At 43.6% G+C, this 18104-nt stretch overlaps 1 protein-coding gene across 1 annotated transcript in view; it reads right to left on the bottom strand.

Annotated features, from left to right (window-relative positions):
* The window catches only part of TRHDE (thyrotropin releasing hormone degrading enzyme), a 619915-nt gene that overhangs the window by 505176 nt on the left and 96635 nt on the right, over positions 1 to 18104 (bottom strand). The window contains exon 2 of the mRNA XM_083182555.1: positions 6248 to 6521. Coding sequence (XP_083038681.1) covers positions 6248 to 6521 — 274 coding nt within the window. The remainder of the gene's footprint in view (positions 1 to 6247; positions 6522 to 18104) is intronic.

The raw sequence follows: 18104 nt of genomic DNA, 5'->3' as shown, positions 1-18104 counted from the left end.
ACCTCGCGGCAACCAGCCCAATACGCTCACAGCAGAGCGCACGAGACCACCGTCCCAAGCAGCCTCCGTCCATCGCAGTGTCCGGCGGCTTGCACTTGGCTGTCTGGCCGGTGCGGCTGCCTTACCAACATCTAACACTGCTAGGCGTGGGGCACATTGGTACACTCGTTTTCCCTATTGGGATCCGCTGTAAAGTATTGCCTGCAAGTAAGAACTGTGGTTTCTGTCTCCATCGACACACAAGTGTCGACTCCATTGGTTTTTACAAATCATCGCTTGCTACTATTAAGCCATCTTAAAACCCCTGTTGTGGATTACAAAATAAATCCTGTGGGAAACCTCACAGGTGCTATTCACTCCTGCAGAACGCTGGTATTCCATCCTTTAAACCGGGACACTAGCACCTGGCAGCATATGCGCATATGTTAAAAGCCTACCGGGACTTGGTAATTATAAACCATATCAACTCAGCATTTGCTAGTGCACATGTTTTTAACTTTTTACATTTATATTATTGTTGTGTATTATTTTGAGCTTTATTAGTTTTATGTATTTTGTATGATTAGATCATTTAATAAATTGTCTTAAATTGTGTGCATAAGGCGCCTACTGGTATTTCCTTTTTTCTGCACATTCTTTTTGGGGGCGGCAACCCCCTCCCAGAGGGCAGCTACTTGCACACAGCACCCAAACACTGACCCACAGCGCTCAAAATATATTGTTTTTGGTTTGGGACAGTGTACCCGCCTGCAGCTGGCTCAGGACCCTGCTCGACCTACCAACCGGCCTGAGCCAATGGGCATCTGCCAGGGGGATAGCAGTTTGGATGGACAGCAGCCCTCATGCCACAGGGACCATCACCTGGCCACCGACAAGTGCCCAAAGTGCCTGCTGAGCTTAAGCACCGGGGGCAAAGTTGCGCTAGCGTTAGGATTTGAGCCGCACTGCCTCAGCAGCAGGTGGGTGAGAAGATGGTGTTGAATGCCGGCCACCATACACTCAGATATGTGTGAGCCTTCTGAGCGACATTAACCACCAGGGCTGTTATACATCGGCGTCCAGCGGGGATGCGCATTCCTATCGCTGTGTGGGCTATACACATTGCGATAGTCAGCCACATTCTGAGCAATTTAGTAAAATTATGCAAAATCACTCAGAAAGTCACTGAATATCGCTTTGTGTGTAGGGTCCATTACAATGCCCTCACTCCTCTCCCATTTACATCTATGATCTCATCTCCCTTTAAACTCCTTCACATCCTCTTTGATCCACAAAGGCACGCCACCTCTCCTGCCTACTGATTACTTCCTCCTACTCCTAACTTCAAAAACACTTTTATGTGCTACTCCCAGATCATGTGGTTTTCTGCCACGCTGATACTTATTCTGGTGTTGCCTGCTTATACAGCTATTTATATGCACCACGTACTTGTCCTCAAATGTAAGTCACAGTTTTACTTATTTATGTGGTACTTGTGTATTATCACGGCGCCCACCTTTTCCATTGTAGGGCATTGTACAACCAAAAAATTGCGTCGTGACAAGCGTAACAAGCCCCGCGAGGGGACGCAAATGACTTCACATATATTCCGCTGCGCTTGCCACGCTTCGGGCTCGGTGGCTCGCTGCGCTCGCCACACTATATAAGGTCAACTCCACGCCGACGTGGATAGTGGGGGTATGAAAAGGTCGGAGGACGCGTACGGCCGCCCCTCGTGGGATCGCTGTGCTCACCACACTTTGGGTTGAGGTTAATAGTGGGGTGGCGTTAACAATGGGGGGGGGGGCATTTAACATAGTCATTACCCATCAGGGTAGGTATACAATTAAAAATCGGGTCTGGGGGGGATTTAACATGGGAATAAGCCCAAATCGGGCATGTTCGCGTCACATTGCATGCCATTATAAAATTGTATGCTCACGCCCGGGTAAAGGCTCAAATCGGCTCCCATTGCATGCCATCGCATACCTTAATTAGTGGCATGCAATGCGATGGGTGCCGTGATAATACACAAGTACCATTTATGTACTCTGTAATCGGGCACTGCAGATCCCTTGTGTTGCCATATAAGAAGGTAATAATAATAATAATTATAATAATAATAAAATGCCTTATCTACAACCAACACATTTAAAGAAAGCAATCCTGCAAAAAAAAAAAAAAAAACTGTTTTCTACTTTAGTGCAAAAATGCTTTTGAGCACTTAATAATGTATATATTTTGCAAGGAATACACCTAATCTAACAAGATGCTGCCATCATACTGCACACATTTAAACCCTCCTATAAACAGCCATGGCCTGAAAACTTACCCATAAACATGTATTGCCACAAGTGGGTTCCATCACAAAATAGCTTTTGCACTGTGGCTTCATATGTTTGTACGTTTCTAAATGTAAATGTAATTCTAGATGTAACTTGTCCTGTCCCATTAGTGTACATTGACACAGCTTAGAAACAAGGGTCCTAAGTATTCACTGTACCACTGCAATCCACTATTTCTGGGGCAAAAACTGGCACCGTTGTTTAATAATATAAAATAGTGGGTACTTGTGGAGTATCACGGCTCCCACGACCTGCATCGTATGCAGATCGTATGCTAAAAATCGCATCACATCGCATACGATCAAATCGCATGCGATGCGATGCGATCGCACCCGATTTTGCACTGAAATGCATCAAAATGCATTGAAATGTGTATTAAAGTTGTGAAATGCCCCCAAATGCCATTTTTCATAGTGCACCACCCCCACTATCAACGTCAACCCGAAGCGTTGCGAGCGTAGCGAGCCCGCGAGGGGCGGCGGTACGCGTCCTACGACCTTTTCATACCCCCACTATCCACATCGGCGTGGAGTTGAGAATAGAATAGTGTGGCAAGCGCAGCGAGCCACCGAGCCCGAAGCGTGGCGAGCGCACGCGGATACCTTCACAGCTATACGCGTCCCCTCGCGGGCTTCACAGGTATCCGCGTCCGCTCGCCACGCTTCGGGCTCGGTGGCTCGCTGCGCTCGCCACACTATTCTATTCTCAACTCCACGCCGACGTGGATAGTGGGGGTATGAAAAGGTCGTAGGACGAGTACCGCCGCCCCTCGCGGGCTCGCTGCGCTCACCACGCTTTCGGGTTGACGTTGATAGTGGGGGTGGTGCACTATGAAAAATGGCATTTGGGGGCATTTCACTAGTTTAATACACATTTCAATGCATTCTGATGCATTTCAGTGCAAAATCGGGTGCCATCGCATCGCATGCCATCGTATGGCATCCGATGCGTTTGCATACGATTTTTGAGCAAAAATGCTCAAAAATCGTAATCGGGTGCCATCGCATCGCATCGTATGCCATCGTATGGCATCCGATGCGATCGCATACGATTTTTGAGCAAAAATGCTCAAAAATCGGTAAAAATCGTATCGCATCGTATGCCATCGTATGCCACTACATATGGCATACGATGGCATTCGATGGGAGCCGTGATACTCCACAAGTACCAAATAGTGAACCATAGTATTACAGAATTAAGAAGACAGCTTAATAAAAAAAAATGGCTGATATTATTTTCCTATTGGATTCATCATAATGTTAGCAGTGATATCCAGAAACATGGTGTTAGAATGCTATTATTTAGCTTTATCCAGAGGGTTAATGTTGTGTGTGCAATCACTAGAGGTCATTTATTCCAGCAGTTAAGGTTTTCACAAAAGGTTATAAATCCTGTAATTTTCCATGGCTAAGTGTAAGTCACCCGGCCATCACAGTGTTTGCCTTCCTGTGAAGTGACAAGTGATAAGTGTCGGATAATTTAACTGAAAATGTATACTGCAGTTACAGTTATGACATGTTATTGCCCCATTGGATTTTATGGAACAGGCCTCGACATAATGATGCCAAAGCATCATACATTAAATAAAAAATGTTATGATTTAAACAAAGCATCTATGTTTATTCCCATATGTCACAATACAAATCACAAGTAATTATTTATTGATTTGGGAGAGATAGCCAGCAATTCCATTATTATTTCCAAGCAAATTCTTTCTTATTGAGTTTATTTTATTAAAGTTTCAGCAAAACCTCAAACTTCAATTTGTCAAAGGCTAAAAAATACACTAGAAATAGTCTCTAACCTTATCAAGCTGTAAGCAAAAAAATACATTCAGAAACATATTAATAGATAATCTCATCATGACTTGTTTCTCAGCTTACTATGGTTAAAAAGTACCATGGGTTTTCAGTTGTAGATCCATTCTCTCCACAAATCAACTGAACTGTTGGGAGTTAATTCAGAGGGCGGTATTCAATGTGGATTTTGGCGATGTGCAGCGAATCCTGTTTAGGATTCGCTGCACATTCACCACTGCTCGCTGCGTTCCTGAGCCTTGCCGGCTCCGGTATTCAACGAGCCAGGGGCTCGCTGCCCCTGACCGGCGAATTTGAGCTCCTGCGGCGGACGCCGCAGGGAGCCTGAGGACGGCGGCAGGCAGGGAGATGGAAGTCTCCCTGCCTGCCACAGAACGTTTGTGGGGGGGAGGTGGGCTCCCTGGGTGCAAGGCAGCACAGGCTGCCCCCCGGGGGTGCCAGCAGGGGACCGGGTATATTCACTACACCTGATCATGAATATGTAATGATCGGGTGAAGTGAATATATGAATATCTAATGAGCGGCTCGGCTCCGGCCCCCTGCTGGCTGGTCTGTGTAAAAAAAAAAATAATAATAATATTTTTTTTTAAATTAAATATATATTCATGTGCTTACAGCACATGAATAAAAATAGCATGCCCCTCCTTAGAATAAAATTCCAGATTTTTGGACACCAATTGTAAAAAAACAAAACACTTTATTTTAAAAGTTCACCTTCCACTTCACCATAAAAAGATAGCGATTGCTACTCGGTGAATCATGGCGAAAAAAACCTTGAAATGTATTCGCCATCTGGTCATTGAATAGGGTGATTCACCGTTTTAGTCAGAAATTTGCCTTACAGCACAAAATCGCCATAAAAACCTGGCGAATAAGCCTCATTGAATACCGCCCAGAGTGTGGAAAACAACAAATTATTGTATTTAGCTGAACTTTATACATTCTTTAATGAATTAACATCTTTATTTAATTGTATTTTACATGGTAAATGTGGCATGGTATTTATTAATAACACTTAGAAATTAGAATTAGAAAAAATCCAAAGAAGAGCAACAAAGCTTATTAGGGGAATGGAGAATTTAAGCTACGAGGAAAGATTAAACAATTTGGGACTATTTACACTAGAGAAAAGACGTTTAAGGGGGGAAATGCTCAACATGTATAAATATATTAGGGGCCAATATAAGGAACTGTCAAATGCCTTTTTTCCCACTAGAAATGAATCTAGGACGCGAGGGCACGAGTTTAGATTAGAAGAAAAAAAGATTTAGTTCATCTACAAGAAAAAATTTCTTTACAGTCAGAGAAGTCAAACTTTGAAACTCTCTTCCTGGAGAAGTGGCATCGGCAGACACTATAAATACTTTTAAAATAAGGTTGGATAAACATTTATTGGTTAAAAACATCCATGGGTACGAATAAGTAACATAATCTGTCTTAAAAATATCAGAACATATTATACAACAAGGGATAGGCTACTATAAACATAGGTTGAACTAGATGGACACAAGTCTTTATTTAGCCTCACCTACTATGTAACTATGAAACTATATGTAACTTTCCAAATACATTCTTATGTATGTGATATTTAAATAAAATGTACTGTACTGTATTTACTCAGCACACATGGCAGTGCTGCTTTATTTTTTCAAGACAGGACAGCACCGCTTTATTTTTACAGCACACAGGACAACACCCCTCTATTTACTCAGCACACAGTGCAGCACCGTTTTATTTTTACAGCACATAGGACTATACCTAAGCATGTCCAAATTGCATGATTTTTAACAGTTTTATAGATTTTTATTGTTTTTCTATCAGTCGTTATCAATTTGTATCGATTTTAAAGGAATCCAAAATCAAAACAAAGACGGAACCTGATCCAAAATACTTGAGGGTGGTTTTGCCCAAACCAAACCATGATGATGATGAATTAAAAATTAAACACACATCTCTAATTTCACAGAACTCAATTCTAGAAAATACAGTTTTAGTTCAACAAATATTAAAAAGATATATATTTTGTGCAAATATTATTGAAAAGTCAATAATAAATGTATCAGAACAATAAATATAAACATAACAAAAATGCAAAATTGTACTTACTACAACACCACTCCGAGTGACAGTCTCACGGTAGGTAAAGTTGCACACTGCCCATGCAAGGTAATATGTAGACATTAATGGGGTTTGCGAGAAATGATCGGTAACCCATCCGCCTTCTTCAAAAACTGAGGTCTCTACTGGCATATTAGACAAGGACATATAGGTTGTTTGATGCTTGATACTTATTTTGAATGTTGCCTTGTAAATAGGTTCATCAAAGCAAGGGAAAGCTTTTCTGGCATGAATAGGGGAAAACTGAGTAACTCCAATCGACCTATGAAATAAGATTAAAAAAAAAAAAAAAAAAATTTAATTAATAAAAAATATATACTTACTGTATATGACAATGCTTTACATTCATTTTATCATAACAATAATCAAGACAAACATGGCAAGTGCTTTTTTTTGGGGGGGGGGGGGGCTATATGGACAACAAGAACAAAGAAAATCATTTAATTCACACAGAATCAGTTAAACCATACCTCACAACTTTGGAATAATCCAAGGGGCATGGTCTGGTGGCAAGGGGGCATGTTCTACAAATCATGTCACTCCCAATTGCCATTTTGCCACTGTGGGGGCACAGCTAACGGCTCTGTGAGCTTTTGGCCATGCCCCCAGTTGGGAGGCATGGTTAAGCTGTACAAGGAATCTGTACATTAAAAGTTCTAGACAGCGCCAACTGAATTATTACATTTAAAAGGGTTTTCTTTTTCACTTATATTAATTAAATGTAGACATTGTGGAAGCTTAGATCAATTACGTACAGTATTGGTCATAATACTGCTTATATGAAAAAATCATGTCTGCTAATAATCAAACCTAATGGGGCGTACACATGGGGCTATTAAAGCCCCATTTCTAAGCAATCTGACTATATCATTTAGAAATTAAGCACATATCGCTCCATGTGTATGGCCCCTGGTAAGGTCGAGGCGTAGTGCCAGGCATAGCTATTACCTGTCTAGATTTATACAAATTTTATTGAAAAAACGGACAGTGACAGATTGCTCAGGACACACTGCTGGTGCAGTGCTGTGTGCTGAGTGATCTATTCTGAGCGATCTGAGCTTTACTAGCTCACTCAGCACAAAGCTCCCGTCGCTTCATGTGTACAGGGCATAAAACCTATATTAGAATGCAATGTTGGTATAAATATTTATCTCAAAACAATCCAATATAAATATCAGGATTAGTGATGGTAAAACTGTTTTCATCTAAAGGACCAACAGAGAGATAAAATCTTTAGCAAGCTGTATTAAAAATAAAGGATCCAACTACTAGTCCTACAAAATTGTGGCCTGTTTCGGTGTACTGTATAACAACTCAATTAGACAAATCTTCTCCTTAACCTCATATAGGGCCAGATTCTCTAAGTTTCAAAAGCGATAAAATGGAGAGTGATAAACAGCCAGCCAATCAACTCCTACCTGACATGTCACAGACTGTGTTTGAAAAATGTCAGACAGGAGCTGATTGGCTGGCTGTTTATCACTCTCTATTTTATCACTTTTGAAGCTTAGAGAATCTGGCCCATAGTGTGATCCCTCATCTTGCCTGCAGCTGTGAGCAAACTTTAATGATTCATACAGAGTATAAAATTATAGAAAACAATAAAATATTATGATCACACAAATATATATATATATATATATATATATATATATGAGAGAGAGAGAGTGTGGCAGGGACAGCATAAGGTGGCGCCGGTGGAACTCGTGCTCCAGGCGCCAAAGGTTTGCAGGGCACCCCCCTGCTGTGTCTGGGACAGCATGGAGAGGGGATTGGGTGAAAACTGGTGCAAACAACATATATTTTGGTAACTTGAACTCCAAATCTTAAATTTTTGTGTGTTTGTGTACATGGGGGGGGGGGGGCACAGTGACATGAGCTTGCTCCGGGTGCACTGGCTGCACCCTACACCACTGAGTGAATGTGAACTATCCGGACCAGGTTTTAGAGCAGCAACAGAATGATTAGATCCAGTCCAGCTTTTCCCAAAGAGGCGATAAAGGTTTTGCTGATTTGCAGAACCTCTGATTTTCTGTTAAATGTGTGTCCAGGGTAGATGGTAATGGCCCCTGATGGTGGAATAGCTGCCTAGGTGATAGGCTGAAGGTGCAGGAGTTTGGTGAACTGTGCTACCCACTCAGCAGCTGGAAAGGCGCTGTCTCCCTCCCTGCTCTGCTAAAGCTGCCTCAGCCCTCACTGTCATTGCCTCCGTCATGGTGCAGAGAGCAGCTCTTTATACTGCCGCCCGCCCGCTGTCAGACAGGTGCTGCGGGCGGCAGTATAAAGAGCTGCTCCCTGCACCGTGCACACACTGTCCTCCTCCTGTGACCTGCCCCCTCTTCCTCACGGACACTTGCGCTGGGGCATGAAGCGCAGTCTGTGAATGCCTGGATGACATGTCATGTCCACATCCGCCTCTACCCATTTCTCCCTGCGCCTGTCAGCTGTCAAACAAATGACAAACAGGCAGCAGCGCTGCCCTTCCTTCCCTCTTCTCAGTGTGCTATGCCAGTGCCACTGCCAGTCCTCAACACTCTGCCCCCTCTATCTCCTCCCCTCTTCTTCCATCTCCTCCTTCTCTCCCCTCCTTTCCCCCCTCAGTCACGAGAGGGGTGTAATGGCATCCTCAGCGTCCTGCCTTCGTAGATAGTAGAGGAGGGACTGCACAAGAGTTTAACAGCAAAAGAACAGTGAGTCTTTTATTATATAAACAGTATGTATAACACATTTTTTAATAACTGTAGATTTTTTTAAATTAATTTAGACACTTTTTAAATAATGGGCTGGGTTATGTGCCTAAAGGTTGCCATACACGCTGCAATAGCAGCGCGCGATGCGATGTGTGCTCCCCTGGGCATTGCACAGTACAAATGTATGTGCTGTACATACTTTTTGTCCTCCTTTCAGATCGCATCGCACACACATTGCATGCATGCGTGCGATGCGATCTAGCACATAACGAATGCGATTCTCACAGCGTGTATAGGCACCTTTAGTGCCTGCAACATTTTGCGGACACAGCACTGAGATGATGTATGCATACATGTACATGCACCTGAGATCCTGCATAGGATTGCATGTTGCATACGCTCCCACAATCGGGCTGCAACTTGTTGCAATGGCAATGTGCAAGGGCGCAAAATTTATGGTTTTCAGGAGGGCGCCGGACATCCTAGCACCAGCCCTTACTGTGCTGCTGACACCTGTATGCTGCTGTACTGTAACCCTATGAACATACTGAAATGCTGTTGCCTGCTGCAAATAAAGACTCAAACTGCATCTGTTTCCAGTGTATGTGATTTCTTGTCACAATAGATTTAGATAGATAGATAGATAGATAGATAGATCTATTTAATATTCAGTGTTAAACAAAGCACTTTAATCAGAGTTATTCTTGATAATTATGGTTTTGAAATCTATTTTAACAAATACTTAATGCAATAAACACATTTGGTAAAATAGTCTATTTTTATATAGAAAGGTTATCTTACAGACTGATTTTTGTCACAACTAAAAGCCACTTACTAATGTAAGTGAAAAAATATAATTGTATCCATTCCAACAAATCACATGATAATAATAATTTTTGTTGGTCACTCCTGAATAATTTTGTGAAAATGCAAATCTAAGCTAACTTTAGTGATATGACTAAGCTACATTAATACACCACTTTTCATGTATATTTATAGTGCTCAAAATCAGGCTTAATTACAGATAAATGTTAATGCCCTTAATTATTAGTCTTGTCAATAAAATTTATCATTAGTAGGAGTAGAGTGTTTTTATGCTGCACTATGTAGTGTTATGGCCAATACGTTGGAATAGTTTAGGCTTTCAAAGGGAAAATATTTTGTTTTTATAACATTTTATTACTATAAAAAAAATAATTGCTTTTGATTATTATCAACAATTCATTTACAGTCTTTTAATTATAATTTTAACCATTTTTAACTTATTTTTATATTCATTTAATGGCTTATTTTACGAGATTATAGATTTAACCAGAAATGTTGTCCTATGTTTTCTGGTGACCCCCCGAAGATCAGAGTATTCATAAAGTATGCAGAGTATGCATAAAGCAGGGATTTATCAAGATATCAATAGGGCGCTTCTAAGAGTGAGTGGTTTTACTCAAGCAGCAGCAATTAATAAGGGGTGTCAAGCCATTTAAACACTATAACAAATGAAAAGAAGGTGGTTTGCTGTGCTGCATGATAAACAATTAATACGCGTTTCGCTGTGTAGCAAACAGCTTTTGCAAGGCTTGAAAAAGCTGTTTGCTACACAGCGAAACACGTCGGTGGACAGGTGCAACCCTATCCATTATCATTGTTATTTACATATGCAACATTGTAGCTAGATTTACCATATACTTTGTGTTTTTAGATTTTCACCAGGGTGCAGGGGTGCCAGAGTATGTTTAAGTTGGGGATGGGGCAAGCTAGAGCCTCCCTGTTAGAGGAGGCGGAACTATAGGGAAGAAAAGGAAATGGCACCATGGTAAGGGAAAAGAAGGTTGTGACTCCGAGAGTCCCACTTATGGAGGCAAAGTGATGGGGGAAGGAGGAGCCTGGGACTGCAGCAGCAGGTGAGGCTAGCAGCTGGGACCTTCATGTCGCAAGAGGGGCTGCACATACTGTAATACAGCACCCCATTTCCAGGGCATCTACCAGTATGCATAGAATTGAAGAGAAACATCCCTGCAATGTACATGTAATAATGTTTGGGGTTCTGATGTATTTTCCATATGATATTTTCAGTTGTACGCACAGAAAATGAAAAAAAAAAACTCAAGAGCTTATTTTATCACCTTCTCTGGTATAAGCTTTCTGAATATGTCACATGAAATATGCTTCCAAATAGTAGCAATAAGATCCACTTAAGAAAACTATTCTGTGTCCATGGTGTATGGTGCAGGGCCCCTGTTGATCCAAGGACTAATGTCCACTGCAAACATGGACTTATTATGGATATACCAATGAAATGCAGAGGCACAGATGATTGGTTACAGATTAGGCACTGGAGCATCTCATATTTTAAATCATAGAATCAATATATAATATATAAGAATCTGTATAATATATATCTGGAAAAGAGAATGGACTGATTACCAGTCCACTCCTGGTGGTGTTTCAGGTATGAATACCGTACACAGATGTGTCTTACTAATTACTAATTTCAAAGGGGTGCAGTGTGGGGAGGTAGCGAAGGGGCACAGTGTGGGGAGGTAGCGATGGGGCGTAGTGTAGGGAGGTAATGAAGGGGCACAGTGTGGGGAGGTAGCAAAGAGGCGCAGTGTGGGGAGGTAGCGAAGGGGCACAGTGTGGGGAGGTAGCGAAGGGGCACAGTGTGGGGAGGTAGCGAATGGGCGCAGTGTGGGGAGGTAGCGAAAAGGCACAGTATGTGAGGTAGGAAAGGGCTGTAGTGTGGGGATGTAGCAAAGGGAAGCATTGTGGAGAGGAAAGCCTAGGGATGCAGTGTGGCGAGATAGCGTAGCTATGTAGTGTTGGGGGAGGAAAGCATAGTGACGTAGTGTGAAAGGTAGCATAATGATGCAGTGTTGGGAGGTAGCATAGGGATGCAGTATGGAGAGGTAGTGTATGGATGCAGTGTGGGAGTTAGCATAGAGATGCAGGGTAGCATAGGGATGCAGTGTGGGAGGTAGCGTAGGGATGTAGTGTGGAGAGGTAGTTTAGGGATGCAGTGGGAAAAGGTAGTGTAGGGATGCAGTGAGGGAGGTAGCATAGCAATGTAGTATGGGGAGATAGCGTAGCAATGTAGTGTGGGAGGTACAGTAGCGTAGCAATCTAGAGGTAGCGTAGAGTGTAGTGTGGGGAGGTATTATATGGATGTAGTGCAGTGTCACAATCTATGGTGCTGATCACACTACCTGCGACGGAATACGATAGGCCCTTGCTAAATTTCAGCTCCAGGCCCATGTGGGCCTTCATCTGGCACTGAGTGCAGCCTGTGTTACAAGATGGGAGGGCGGTTGGGTGGATAGGTGGACAGTCTGTCCAATGGGTTGTCTGATGGGTGGGTGGGTGGCTGGAGGCTGGGACTCCTGACCATCCCCTCATGCACGCAGAGCCATCATATTTGGTGAGTAATCTGTGATTCCTCTATATGTGTATGTATATATGTGTGTATATATATATATATATATATATATATATATATATATATATATATATATATATATATATATATATATATATATATATATATATATATATATATATATAGAACGGGGAGATGGACAGCACTCCAATGTACAAGGATAACCTTGCTCCGGTGCCTTCCGAGGACCTGTTATGGTCCTGATATGCAATTTGTAGATAGGCGGCACTCGAAGAAATAATACACAACAGCAGGTATTAGGGGATCAAACGTTTTCGATGTATTTAGTACATCTTCATCAGGATACGTGTACAGAATGAACAAAGTCAATATATAGACAATCACCATATCACATGTGGCTACATGTCGCCACACACCGTGTCAGCGCGCACCGTGATGATGCCTCCGGTGTACGGTTGCCATGGCAACCCGTTATAAACAATGTGCATCACAAGTGTAAAAGACATGTGCAAGAAACCTATAAAAAGGAAAAGATGTAAGGGATATATACAATGGACATACAACATAAAAAGTTTCAACTGAATTGAGATACATAGTAATAAATGTATAATAGTAGCAGTTTCGCTAACATATGCTTATGTTAGCGAAACTGCTACTATTATACATTTATTACTATGTATCTCAATTCAGTTGAAACTTTTTATGTGGTGTATAGTGTAAGGAGCATTACAATGTGTGGTGCATAGTGTAAGGGGCCTTATGTGTGTGGTGTATAGTGTAAGGGTGCATTATGGTGTGTGGCGTACAGTGTAAGGGGCATAACGTGTGTGGTGTATATTTTAAGGGGCATTATGATGTGTGGAGTATAGTGTAAGGGGCATTATGTGTGTGGTGTATAGTGTAGGGGGCATTACGGTGTGTGATGTATAGTGAAAGGGGCCTTATGGAGGGGGGTGTGCCAGAAACTTTTTTGGCTGGGGGGAGCAAAATTTATAGTTACGCCACTGGGTGGAGTCCTATGCCATGTCAACCATAAAGGTTTACCAGTGCAAACACTTAGTACTACAGTATTTTTACATGGAGCTATAAGTCATGCAACAAGTGTCACAAATGGACTTGTCACACTAATCATATCTGCCTATTTCTAGAGAACTGCTTCATGTACTTATATTAAACAAACACACAATGAAGATGGTCTACATAGTTTTACAAAAAAGTTTTCACCTCAAAGTTGTCCCTAATTTAATGTAGAAATTCCAAATTTTAGTGATTTATGGGCCTGATTCAGCTTCAGTTGCAGTTTTGCTAAAATATCAAACTGCAGGCTATCTCGGTAACTATGGTAGGTTTCCTGAAGGTACTGAGAGGCAGATTTTTTTACGCTCGGTGAAGTGATAAACTGTCTGGTTTTATCACTGGCCAATCAGCTCCTACCTGTCATATTTCAAATCAAGCCTGTAGCTTCACAGGTAGGAGCTGATTGGCCGGTGATAAAAACCAGACAGTTTATCACTTCACCGAGCTTAATAAATCTGCCCCACAGTGCCTAAATGTTGATACTTACTGATGCCAAATATTTAATATGCCAAACATGACTTTTCAGTAAAATTCATAAGACATGGGACTTCTTGTAGTGCAAAACAAAGTGCCATATGTACAGCACCTTTAAAAATTTGCTCACAGGCAAAAATTCTCCATGGAAAAGTTTTAAAATGTTTTCAAATATGAAAAGAAGAAAGTAAATAGCATGGTAATAATAAATACCAAATCCGTTATTTGTATTCGTTGTTACTCATGGTATGTCACATTAATTAATCTGAAGCTATCCTGAAAATGTCATGCCATATGTTCACTAAAAGTGCTGTAAATTACTTTCATCCTCAGTATAACATAATTAAAAGTCTGCTGTCAGTAACATTACAAAACATCATATACTGTAGTCTATTTCTATTCACGGTAAGCTGCTATAATACTTCTGTGATAACATTGACTTACTATTATGGAAAAAGAAACCGGCAAAAGTGAATATTATTTGATGCGCTTTTTTTATTTGAAAATTCTGATCATTTATAACTATTATACATAGCTATATAATGAGACATCTAATTAAACATACTTTCTTAACCCTGTGAATACCTGTCAATATTTTCTTTGTTTCTGAAAAGAGACCTAAAAAACACAGATTAAAGGTGCCAATACACTAGTAAGATTTATCTGCAGATCTGGCTGGTTGGAGCAAAAACATGGTTATGGATGAGTGACAGTTTGTCAGTTTTCCAGCATTACCAAGCAGATGGTCAACTGTCATTTGCTCTCATCCATTACCAGGTTTTTGATCCAATCAGACAGATCTGCAGATAAATCTGTGTGTGTATGGCCACCTTTACAAAGTAATTCATATAAACTTTAAAGAGCAAACATATTATGTATAAAAGGAAGGTTGGTTGGGGGTGATTCTGGTTTGCTCACTAAGCTGCAAAGCTCGCAGCTTACCGAGTGTCAGAGACATTGAATACCCTCCCCCCACCGCCGCTAATTCCCTTTGGTATCATGCAAGGGGATGTTTAATGAAGACACATACCCTCGTATGCCCCCGTTGCAGGAGAAATTATTCGATGGTCGCCGACCATCGAATGATTTCTCCTGGCTTCACAAATAAAAGTCAGTCTGAACTGACTTTTATTTGAGTGTGTCTGTCTGAAGACGGGGCGAGTGAGTGACATCGTGTGACATCAGCCGCCCGCCCCCGGCAGGCATCAGTGTCTTCATGGGAACACCCAAAAAACACTGGCCTTTCTCATGGGTGACCCCCATCCCCATCAGAATCTGCCCTTGACCCGCCACAATCCTTGTGAACTGCTTGGCGAAGAGTTGCCAAAGCCGTTCGCAGAGGGGAGCTGCACATGCGCATAATATACCATTTGCCGAGCCACAAAAATCAAAACGGGGCCGAATTCGTCCTGATCCGAATCAGTAAGAATCCGGCTATTACTGGTTATTCAGTAAAACAAGTACATTATTATTATTATTATTATTATTAATAATAATTCACAGCTTTACGTGGCTTTGTTAGCTTATACTTAGCTAGCATTATGTTGCTTTTCCTGATTGGAAGAGATGGAAAGCGTAAACTTCCAGATTCAGTAACTAATGCAAAAATGAAACTAATTATCTCTTATATATTTGGCTACATCTGTCACTCAAAGTGTGTCTGGAGCTGTAACGCTGGGTTGTGGACTTCCATGTTAATTTATGATTGTCATCACCTGTTTTAAACAGGGTAATTGAGAAGAAAGGTGTTTAAGCACAGGTGATGGTAATCCATAAATTAAGAAGAAAGTCCAGAAACAGAGCAATGTGTCCCTCCTGGAGAGGGTAATGTTGGGAGGTATGCACCTCCCTCCCTCCCCCCCCCCCCCCCCATTCACGGCATCCCCACGATTAAATGGCACATGCAAAACACTGACATGGCTATGGTCGACAATGAAAAAGGTTGACAAGATTTATTTTTCACTTTTTCAATGTTTTCATATTCATTCTCATGTGTCGACATGGACACTAATGAAGTGCCACACTTATGTCAACATTTACATGTGTTGACCTTTCTGTGTTGATTTTTTCTTGTGGCGATTCGCGGCACCCCCCGCGACCCCCCTCCCGCGATTTGCAGCACACCCCCCGCAATTCGCGGCACCCCCGGTGACTCCTGCGATTCACGGCCCCACCCCATGACACACCCCCCCTCCTGCGATTTGCGGCACCCCGCGACCCCCCCTCCCACGATTCGCGCCAACCCCCGGGCCCCCCTCCTGCGGTTCACGGTGCCCCCCACGACCCCGCCTACCGCGATTCCCCACCCCTGACCCCCCTCCTGTCATTGCGGCAACCCCCTGCCCCCGCGACCCACCCTCCCGCGATTCACTGCAACCCCCCGCGCCCCCCCTCCCACAATTCGCGGCACCCACCCCCCCCCCACGACCCCCCCTCCCGCAATTCACGGCATCCACCCACGACCCCTCCTCCCGTGATTCGCGGACACCCCTCACCTCCTCCCTCCCCCCCCACCCCCGCGTGCGATTCACGGCAACCCCAGGATTAAATGGCACATGCAAAACACTGGCACGGCTATGGTCGACAATGAAAAAGGTTGACATGAGTTTTGGAAGATTTATTTTTCTTTTTTTTGAATGTTTTCATATTCATTCTCATGTGTCGACATGGACACCGATGAAGTGCCACACTTATGTCAACATTTACATGTGTTGAATTTTCTGTGTTGATTTTTTCTTGTGGCGATTCGCGGCACCCCCCGCGACCCCCCTCCCACGATTTGCAGCACACCCCCCGCAATTCGCGGCACCCCCGGTGACTCCCGCGATTCGCGGCCCCACCCCGTGACACCCCCCCCTCCTGCGATTCGCGGCACCCCGCGACCCCCCCTCCCACGATTCGCGCCAACCCCCGGGCCCCCCCTCCCGGGGTTCACGGTGCCCCCCACGACCCCCCTACCACAATTGCCCACCCTGACCTCCCCTCCTGTCATTGCGGCAACCCCCCGCCCCCGCGACCCACCCTCCCGCGATTCACTGCAACCCCCCTGCGCCCCCCCTCCCACAATTCGCGGCACCCACACCCCCCCCCCCCCCCCCGCAGTTCACGGCATCCACCCACGACCCCTCCTCCCATGATTCGCGGACACCCCTCACCTCCTCCCTCTTCCCCAACCCCCGCGCGCGATTCACGGCAACCCCAGGATTAAATGGCACATGCAAAACACTGGCACGGCTATGGTCGACAATGAAAAAGGTTGACATGAGTTTTTGAAGATTTATTTTTCTTTTTTTGAATGTTTTCATATTCATTCTCATGTGTCGACATGGACACCGATGAAGTGCCACACTTATGTCAACATTTACATGTGTTGAACTTTCTGTGTTGATTTTTTCTTGTAGCAATTTTTTTCCGGTGACAACTATGAACTATGTGCACGTCAACCTACAATCATCAACCAATTCTTTGTATAATATATAACACCTGTTCTGTTTTACTGTAGGTGTTTTAAGTCAGACCTTTTACTGCTACTATTACTGTTTATGTAAATGCATTCTGAATGACCGCAACATCCTACCATCCTTCTACAAGAATATATAACCAACTAGGTGATTCATCGCGCCCCGTGCCCCCCGCAATTCACGGACCCCCTGTGCACCCCCCCTCGCGCAATTCACGCCCCCTCCCACGCTTTGCGGAAAACCGCCCTCTCCCGCGATTCGCCGACACCTGCGCCCCCCCTCCCTTGATTCACGGCACCCCCCGCACCCCTCCCGCAATTCACGGCACCCCTAAGCCCCTCTTTAGTCCCCCGTATACTCACACACCCCTATCACTACCCAGCTTCCTGCTCTCCTGAACCGTAACTTCCACCACTGGGGAGTCGCTGACGCTGTTTTGCCCACATGCCCCTGTCATGCCTCATAGCCCAGCCTCCTGCTCTCATGCACCCGAACTCCCACCCAGTAGGAGGAGACACTGACTAAGGGCCACCATCCTGTACTCCTGTACTGCCACGCTGGACCCTCACCCACTGGCAGAAGCTGCACAGTATCTCCCACCCTCTTCTTTAGTCCCCCTTATGCCCACTCACCCCTATCACTACCCAGCCTCCTGTTTTCCTGTGTCGTGACCTCCGCCAGTGGGGAGCCGCTGACTCAGAAACACCCTACTATACTATTGCACACACACACCTAAACAACATGCACATACA

Source organism: Crinia signifera, chromosome 4 (genome assembly GCF_055691185.1).
Source record: "Crinia signifera chromosome 4, ASM5569118v1, whole genome shotgun sequence".
NCBI lineage: Eukaryota > Metazoa > Chordata > Amphibia > Anura > Myobatrachidae > Crinia > Crinia signifera.
This window is presented reverse-complemented; position numbering and strand designations above follow the sequence as displayed.